Source organism: Engraulis encrasicolus, chromosome 4 (assembly GCF_034702125.1).
Source record: "Engraulis encrasicolus isolate BLACKSEA-1 chromosome 4, IST_EnEncr_1.0, whole genome shotgun sequence".
NCBI classification, from domain to species: Eukaryota; Metazoa; Chordata; class Actinopteri; order Clupeiformes; family Engraulidae; genus Engraulis; species Engraulis encrasicolus.
In genome coordinates this window covers 46,246,703-46,256,702 of record NC_085860.1, presented here as the reverse complement: position 1 = coordinate 46,256,702, position 10,000 = coordinate 46,246,703, and the positions used below count along the sequence as shown (strand labels likewise).

General features: G+C 44.5%; 1 protein-coding gene across 1 annotated transcript in view; it reads right to left on the bottom strand.

The window, feature by feature from the left end:
- The window catches only part of rasgrf1 (Ras protein specific guanine nucleotide releasing factor 1), a 92,103-nt gene that overhangs the window by 69,877 nt on the left and 12,226 nt on the right, over positions 1–10,000 (bottom strand). Inside the window, exon 2 of the mRNA XM_063197512.1 lies at positions 1,681–1,787. Coding sequence (XP_063053582.1) covers positions 1,681–1,787 — 107 coding nt within the window. The remainder of the gene's footprint in view (positions 1–1,680; positions 1,788–10,000) is intronic.

Sequence of the window (10,000 nt, the reverse complement as noted above, 5' to 3'; positions counted from 1 at the left end):
GTACTGAGCAGTGCACCAGAAGCCATCTACAGTGTTCTTCTGAGAAGTGCACCAGAAGCCATCTACAGTGTACTGAGCAGTGCAGCAGCACTGAAGCCATCTACAGTGTACTGAGCAGTGCACTAGAAGCCATCTACAGTGTTCTGAGTAGTGCACTAGAAGCCATCTACAGTGTTCTTCTGAGCAGTGCACTAGAAGCCATCTACAGTGTTCTTCTGAGCAGTGCACTAGAAGCCATCTACAGTGTTCTTCTGAGCAGTGCACTAGAAGCCATCTACAGTGTTCTGAGCAGTGCACTAGAAGCCATCTACAGTGTACTGAGCAGTGCACTAGAAGCCATCTACAGTGTACTGAGCAGTGCACTAGAAGCCATCTACAGTGTACTGAGCAGTGCACTAGAAGCCATCTACAGTGTACTGAGCAGTGCACTAGAAGCCATCTGCAGTGTTCTTCTGAGTAGTGCACCAGAAGCCATCTATAATGTGTGCTGTACAGTGCAGCAGCACTGAAGCCATCTACAGCAGGGCTATTCAAATGGCGGCCCTGGGGCCAGATGCGGCCCTTGGACAGCAAGGTTCTGGCCCCTCACAAGCCCTTTAAAATACAAAATAATTTTTTGGGAATTTAGAGACAAAAGTATGGGCTCCTTTATCATGCTGAAATGGGACACAGGACATTAAAATGCCGAAAATTACAATAGGCTGATAATCTATGACCCAAAGACTTATAAGTGTAAAGTGTAGGTCCATGTTGACTACAACATTACATTATGATCAAAAGACAAAATAATCATGTTGATACATTTGTTTCTGGCTCAGTTTTACATTTCTGTCCTTTAGAGTGACATGAATGTCCTACGGTGTGACATTTTTTAAACGCTCAAATAGTGGTTTGAGCTTAACAATATGTTTGATTAACACTGAATAATGCATTAGGGAAGAGCAAATTATCATCCCTGAAATGTTAGTATAAATTCGGACAATTTTGAACATTTAAAAAGAAAGATATCCCTGTATTTCCTCAAAGGTTTCTAATAAGCTCACCTCTAATGGGGGAACAAATACTTAAATGGCAATTTCTCATTAAATTAAGACTTTAAAAAATGGCAATAAATATGAACAGTGTAACAATGTTCATAAAACTTTATCAAGCCATTTCTACATTACTTAATATATATATTTCTTAACGTCACACCAAAGGACATATTTTAAGCAAATTGCTTTATCAACGTCAATAAATAATCAATTAATTGACCAACATTGTGACCACTTGGATTTTCTGAAAGATTAATTGCTGCACTAGGTAGACATATACTTTTTTTCCCTCATAAATAATGTTTTGTGAAAAAAAATGTTTTTTGCTGCCTAACTGACATCTACCCACGTACAGTATGTAGACCGTACCATGCATCAGTGGTGAAGCCATGCTAAGCCGTCCTCGGGCTAATGATTATTAAGCAGAATGAGATGTGCAGATGAGAAGTCCCTCAAGCTCGCATGGATCCAGTGGAATCAGGCACCACAGATGCACGCACGCACGCACGCACGCACGCACGCACGCCTGGTGTGTGGTATTGCTGCTGCCTATCACAGTTGCACACTTTCTCATACACATACTCGCTATCTTTCTTTCTTTCTTTCTCTCTCTCTCTCTCTCTCTCTCTCTCTCTCTCTCTCTCACCTGGCATGTGTTATTGCTGCCACCCATTCGTCGCAGTCCTTGAGGTCTTCTGAGCGCAGCTCCAGAGTCTTCTGGTTCTCATGGTTGAAGCTGACCGTAAAGTAGTACTGAAACACACACACACACACACACACACACACACACACACACACACACACACACACACACACACACACACACACACACACACACACACACACACACACACACACACACACACACACACACACACACACACACACATTACTGCCTGTGCAGACACATGAGTAATTAACAGTTTACTAACAGTTGCTGGTGAAATACTGAATTACTGCGACCACATAGCATAGACCAAGACCACATACAAGAGACATCAGAGAGTTAATAGCAGTTCACCTTGAGGTTGAACAGTTGGTTATTGGCTAGTAAATCTATGAATAATAGTTATGCATAACTTACATAGACACACAACATTGCAAAAGAGGTTATGATTTAACCCAAGCAAAATAAGAGCAAGAGAGAGATTCATTTCAACATTTACAATATATAGGCACATAATAAACAATAGAGTAACGCTGGCAAGACTCCAAGCTGTCCCTGAATTGAAAAACCATGTAATTACACACTCAACACCACTTTTACGACCAGACTACAGTTTGTTTGATGGCTTCATTGCTCAAATTATTACCGCAAAACCCTGAATTTCTGACAGACATTTTTGAGAAAAAAAATGGGGAGACATTTCCGAGATTCTGCAATTACAAACCAGAGGGCCTACTGTATGGGGAAGATACAGATTCAAGATACAGTACATACAAACCCAATTACTAACAGAGACAATCACTCTGGACATGTCATTTCACAGTACCGTCGGAACAAGCTTGTTATTGCCATTGAAATTGACTTCAAATCCATGAATAATAATCACACAAAAAATGCACAGCATTGCAAAAGAGTTTATGGTGTAACACGAGCAAAATGGGAGCATAATTTACAGAATGCACTGTATGTAATAAACAATAAGCTACATTAATCCTGGCAAGCTGTTACTAAAGTGAAAAACCATGACACGCTCAACACCACTTTCACAAACAAGGCTGCCGTTTGCTTGATGGCTTCGTTGCTCAGGCACATTATTCCACCACCTCGCGCGAAGTGCCAATCTCTGCAATTATTGATGATGATGATGATGATGATGATGAAGGCGAGATACAGTCCAGGGAGATCACAATGTGCTACTGGGAGGGAAGAGCATGTCAGGCAGCCATAAACACCAACATAAACAGGTTCCAGACACTGAAGGTGTGAAACTGAGAGGAAAAGGGTGGGGGAATGACATCAAGGCCAAAAATATCTTATAATGACACACCTATACAGGGGAGATGGTTTGTGGTATTATCTGGAAACAAAGTAGTGTGAACTGCACAGTCAAACACCAAAACAAAAAGCGCCACTGGTAGCCAAAGTAAACGTAAAAGTAAATTTAGGGTGCGCAAGTACACCACTAGCACAAGATATTACATTGCGGTTACACCATTGTACCTAATGAGCTGGCTAGACGTTGTTTTGCGGGGAAAAACATAGAGAAAACGAAAAGAAGAGAAAACCCCCAAATTGCCCCCAACCAGCATAGAAGTACCCAATTACTCTAAAGAATGGAGACAAGTTACTCAGTGGAGCTACTTGTGTTGGAAAGAAGCTACGACAAGTTTTTTTTTTTAACTTCTACTTTTACTTTGGCCACCTCTGCTCTGCGCTACAAAAAAGGCTCCTCTAAAAACCCTCCGGGTCTGTGTGGTTCTGTTTGACAGGGCACAAGATGTTGCAGTCATAACACCATAAAGGCTTGTCTGCACGGTTAAACCCAACCAGCGTGCGTTTCTCGACAACATTGTTGCGAACTAAGTTAGCAACTTGCTTGGTTGCAATGCAATTTCCCATTGGAAACCTAGGAAATTGCTAACTGGTTAACCACAATGCTTTCAAGAAATGCGGTCCAGTTCTTTGATTCTGGGGAGCAGAGAGGAGGATGACATTCATGTCCAAAACAAGTGCCCTAAAACTCAACCAATTTGTGGGGACAACAAGGTGCTGCTTGTGTCAGCGTGCCATAAAAGTCCATCAGCATCTAAAAAGGGAAGCACTAGGTTACACAAAGCAAGCCAGCGAGGTATACGTTGAATTCAAGCGGAGGTTTGGAAAAACTGTCAGATATAGTGGGAATGCCACATATACAGACTTGCACAGCCACCAACACACACACACACACACACACACACACACACACACACACACACACACACACACACACACACACACACACACACACACACACACACACACACACACACACACACACACACACCAACAGACACCACCATATACGCATACTGTACCCACACACCATCACTCACAGTGCCTTTTAAATGGCTGTGCTGTGCTGTGCTGTGCTGTGCTGTGCTGTGCTGTGCTGTGCTGTGCAGGCCCCGGTGCTGTCTGCGATAGCAATAGCGCCTGCTCCCCAGGGAGGAGGAGCCACAAAGCATTCACGCCAACCTAGCGGCATCAGGCATTACATAACTGTACGCTACCTGTTACCAAGCAACACCTCGCCTCTCCTCTCCTTTCTGCACTGCTGGGCGGTCTCATAGTCAGTCCCCCCCTTCTCTCTCTCTCTCCACTTCTGCATCTCCCCCTTTGAGATTCCAAACTCTTCATTCCCTCCATTCCCAACTCTTCAACTGCCATTTGTAATGCATGGGGAACTTGTTAGCTTCTTGCTGGCACCAAGAGGGTGCGAGCCCAAACACATTCACAGTCATACCCATTATGCTGCAGTCGCATCTGCACGAGTCTTTATCCTGCTAACACACACACACACACACACAAACAAACAAACACATAAGAAAACACTGGTGGCATTTCCATATTTTTCTGCATTTGCTTCAACAATAAACCTCATCCAGCTGAAAATTCACATACCCCGAAGTCATATATATCAGCTGGCTTGCTTGACTGATACAGTATTTCCCTGTTTGACTGGACATTTCCGTTTATGTAATAGCATAGACTTACAAATCCATTCATTTTGCCTTGAGTTGGTCATTGTTTTTTTTTTCTTTTCCTCATCCAAACAACACCCTCACAATGACTGTACAACACTCACTCCCTGTACTCCATGTCTGATGAAGTGCTACGGCCTGTTGTCAGCCCGACGCAAAGCTGTCACTTGGTCTGATACAACAAGGCACAAGGCACGTGGCACTAGGGCTGAGCAAATATATACTATATATACCAGTGTTTCCCAACCAGGGGTACGTGTACCACTAGGGGTACGCGAACACACTGCAGGGGGTACTTGGATAAATTGGATAATTATTATAACTAATGTATGGAGCAGTCACATCCGGACAGAGAAAGTGATATAGAACATGTATTAGGGGTTACTCATGGCACAACTAAGAGGCATAGGGGGTACACGAGACAGAAAAGGTTGGGAAACGCTGCTATATACTACACTGTAAATATATAGAGAAAGCAGCATGGAGTTGCGTCAAGAGGTCTGGCTTTTCCCAGTAATCCCAATGGACAAACAAAAGGATTCTCTCAGGTGCTTAGGGCCAGATCCCCAGGGCAGAAGAGCCGGCTGTAGAAGCAGAGAAGAGGTTGGAGCCAGGGGGATATACGTAGCCTACCAGGGGAGGCAGGCGGGGCTGGGGGGGTGTATGGGAGATGAAGGGGGATAGACGAGGGGTGTACCTGGGGGACGGAGGGTATAGGGGGGCGCCGGGGGACAGAAGCCGGGAATGCAACGGGGATGAACAAGCAGACAAAAGGTTGGGGCCAGGTGAAAGAGAGGCGGATGTATGGGAGATGGGGCTGGGGGTGGGGGTGGGAGGAAGGGAGGACAGCAGGATAGACAGGGGAGGCAAAGAGGGAAGTACAGGCAGACAAGAGGTTACATCCAGGAGTCTAGACGAGAGGAAAGAAAGGAGAATGCACCTGGGGGACGAGAGACGCTCGGAATCTGGAGAGACAGGGGGGTCTACAAGAGATGAGAGGGGTGGGGGTGCAGGGGGACAGACAGGGATGCAACGGCAGGTGTACAGGAGGTGTACAGGCTGACGAAGGCAGAGAGGAGGAGAGATACAGAAGATAGGGGAGAGGCAAAGTGGGGGATGTGGGTGATGTGGGGATGTTGTTGGGATATACTACAGCAGTGTTTCTTAACTGGTGGGTCGCGACCCAAACGTGGGTCGCGGAGTGGTCATGGGTGGGTCGCAGAGCCATGGTGTAAAGAAAATCATAATTCATTGATTCGCTAAAAAAACAAAAAAACATCCAACTTTCCCTGCAACAATTTACAACTTTTATTTTGATAGGCAATTGAACTTGTGTCATCTGTCGTCATAGATAAAATCAGAATGTTTATGCGCGATAGTAGCGTGCAACCAGTCATTCGAGTATCGCTACTGAATGAGATTGGAAAATGGTGGGTCCCAAGACTGTTCCAGTTGAGAACCACTGTACTACAGCACACAAAGAGACAAGGGAGGCCATTGGGGATAGACAAGGGATGGATGGGGTGTGTGGAAAGAGGAGGAGGGGTTTAGGCCAGGGGTGTAGATTAGACAGAGGAGGCAGGGAGAGAGAGGGGGGGGGCGATAAGAGTACAGGTAGGTTGGGAGACGGGGGGGGGGGGGGGGGGGATGCTCAGATACAGGCAGGGAACTGAGGAGGGGAGAGGGAGAGGGGGGGGTAGATGGAACATACAGCTGGGGCGGGTTAGATGGGGAAGACGTGGGAAAAAAAGGAGGGGGGGGGGGTTCAGAGACAGACAGAGATCTGGGGTGGGGGTGTAGATAGGAGGGAGTTGGGCGTTTGGGGGGGGGGGACTAGATGGGGGAGATGGGGAAACGATTGCAAGACCAAAGGGGACAGCGGAGAGCGATCTTATCCTCAAAGGGCCCCTGTTGATGTCAGTGGGGCTTCCACTCTCACCGAGTGGGCAAAGCAACAGGAATAGCTCGCTCAACCACACCCTCCTCCTCCTCCTCCTCCTCCTCCTCCTCCAACCACACCTCCTCCTCCAAACCCAGGCCACATCTCTACTCCCAATTTAATCAGGTGTGTTTTTGTCAGTTAGCAACATGGGTAGTTGCTAAAGGAAAATTACATTACAAAAAAGTAGGTAACGTAGTTAGCGACTATGGTTTTGAGAAATGCACCGAGGGACTTAAAAAAAAGTTGTGCAGAACGCAATCCTTTTTTATTTTGAGCACTGGGAAGGAACTATGAAAAACTATGAGGGATTCGGCCATAATCAACATGTAGTTACTAGGTAAGTGTGAATGCATTAGTTTAACTTAGAATTTGTTGTGACTAGCAACGCTGGTACATTTCAATATATACAATACAATACAATATACAATATCTTTTATTTGTCATTGTGACAAGCACAACAAAATTGTGCACTCCTTGTTGAAGCAAAAATAAATAAAAATAAAAATAAAATAAAACAAATGGAATAAAAAGAATGGTATGTATATAAAAACTATGCTTTTGATGCAAAATTCAGTTCTGTGATGGCCGCTGCATAGAAACTGTTTTTCAGTCTGTTTGTCCTTGTCTTAATGGACCTGAATCTCCTGCCCGATGGCAGCAATTCAAAAAGACTGTGACCTGGGTGGGATGTGTCTCTCAGAATGCACTTGGCCTTTTTTAGGCAGCGGGTGCTGTGTAGGCCCTCCAAAGATGGAAGAGGGCAGCCAATAATGTTCTCTGCAGCCTTTATGACCCCCTGGAGCTCTTTCCTCTGTGCCACAGTGCAGCCTGGGAACCACACACAAACAAGGGACAATGTGTTGACCTCCGAAAGTTAATGAGCTTATGAATTAACCCATTGTGTAACCCATTGTACACTGCATTCAAGTTCTTGAGATTTGAGCTGTTTTATTGAAAACATGGGTATGTTAGAGCTGAATGAACACATTCAAGTGCAAAATGAAGGTTGTAGTGTTTAAATGCAACTTATTTCATGTTTCCATGTGCTTCAGAGGCTGGGATATTTAGGTTTTAATAGGGAGAGGGCACCTTTTCCCAATAAGGGCTTAGGCTAAAATGGGTTAACCTTATAGAGAGTATGTGCATTAACACACAAGACTTGGTCAAAATCTGTCCACCCATTTAAACATTATCGCACAACCAAAAATCTTTGATGGACAGACAGATGTTCGGACGGATGTACAGTATGGACGGTTGTGTGGAATGGGTGAATGCACAGACAGGACTCAGAGACTGGAGAGCAGTATGCCTCACCTTCACTAGGGTAAAGGCATAATAATAAACTAGAGATGCACCGGGTCCTGATTTTTAGGATCCTGCCGGATACCGGATCCACTGCTTAAGATCCTGCCGGATTCGGAACTGGATACCGGATCCTACGAAAGGGTTGAAACACATAGCCAACTCGCACACGTGGGCCCTTTTTATTATGTTGGCGCAAACTATTTTTAAGACTCATTGGCTTACTGCCACACCGCCTTCAATGGCCGCTTCCAAAGGGCTTTCACTCCATGCAGCGATTGGGGTTGTGAAAGACTGACTGAAAAGGCTATGTAAAAAGTAGAGATGCCCCAGATCCTGATTTTTAGGTAACTGCCGGATACCGGATCCACTGCTTAAGATCCTGCCGGATCCGGATAGTCTGAAAAACCCTATTATCCTGCCGGATCCGGAACCGGATCTTGGATCCTGTACATCTCTATAATAAACACAATGAATGTCTATGCTCTTCAAATCACTGTCTGCAGGACATCCGTACATTTGTTAACATTCCCATTGGCATGCACAACGCTGAAAGGCTGAAGAATGCCAAGATAGAGAGGCTGCTATCACAGGGGTGAATGGCCTTCTCGCAAGAGCATATTCTACTATATAACTCTATTGTAATGACAGCAGTGCAAACCAGGCCTTTGTAAACATCGCTGAAGGTCATATCAGTGCAGTGCATGAAAAGCAGAAAGGGACTACTGCACGTCAGGGCCCATGAATGAATGAATGAATGAATGAATGAATGAATGAATGAATGAATGAATGAATGAATGAATGGTTAAAAGAACGAATGAATGAAACAAGTCACAGAACTATTACATAACTGTGATGTCCTCTACATATATAGTGGCACAAACTGTTTCCAACTGTCAATAGGCCTATGTAGTGTTTAATTGGTTGGCACAAAACAACACTTCCGTTGCTTCAGTTGACAATCTGATAACGATTCCATATGCAGCGATAGCAGCACATCCTGAGGTCATAGTTCCTCCAGATACCAACTAACACTAAACCAAAGCCAGGTGTGGAGCAAAGACGCCTGTATTCCAACGTTCCAAAATCCATCGCATAGCATAGTGCTTTGACAACATACATAAATACATTACTCAAATCATGTCGCCTCACAAAAGGTGTCTAAAGTAAACGCTGTTTCACATTAAAAAATGAATCGACAGTCAACAAACAACCTGCTGAGCTTAACCAGTCACTCCCCACATTTATCTGAACAACAGCACTCTCTACATAGTCATTAATTCAGGGCACAGCAGTCTGAGAACAGTTGACTCTCCAGCATGTCCATACAGTACAAAAAGGTCTATACAACTTAAAACTAGAAAACTGAACAAGATTCATGTATGGACAAGTCTTAAATGACGAATACTATGAAAGTCACCCACCCCTCATCTTCCTCATATATGTGTAAGGCACATATACGCGTTCCATGTACTGCAACATACAAAAACATTATACAAGGAATGCGTATGCTTGCTTACTCTGATGGCACATAACTAAGAAAGTAGCCTATTTATTCTATTGTTTTTCACACATACAATTTGTATGACCATGTTAGTTTTATGAATTTGATTGAGTCAGATTATCATGGCCGTCTTGAAAGCGTTGGCCTCCAAAAGTTGATCAGTTCACAGGAGTTGGTCAAACAACCTGCTCATGATGACCACAATACAGAAACCTTCTTCCTCTCGTCTGCCTCTCTTCTTGCCTCTCTTCTCGCTGCCATATCCTTCATCCTTTGTTTCTTGTCTTCCTTCTTCCTTCCACCCTTAAAGGGCAACTCCTGCCAATTTCAATGTGCTGTTGTATTGCTCACGCTACCCTTGACTTGTCAGTACTCGGTGACACCGCATTTTTTGGCTCAGCCCTTTCCGAGATATGAGCTATTCTAATGGGGGCAGAATAGCTCATATCTCGGAAAGGGCTGCGCCAAAAACTGCGGCGTCACCGGGTACTGACAAGTCAAGGGTAGCGTGAGCAATACAACAGCACATTG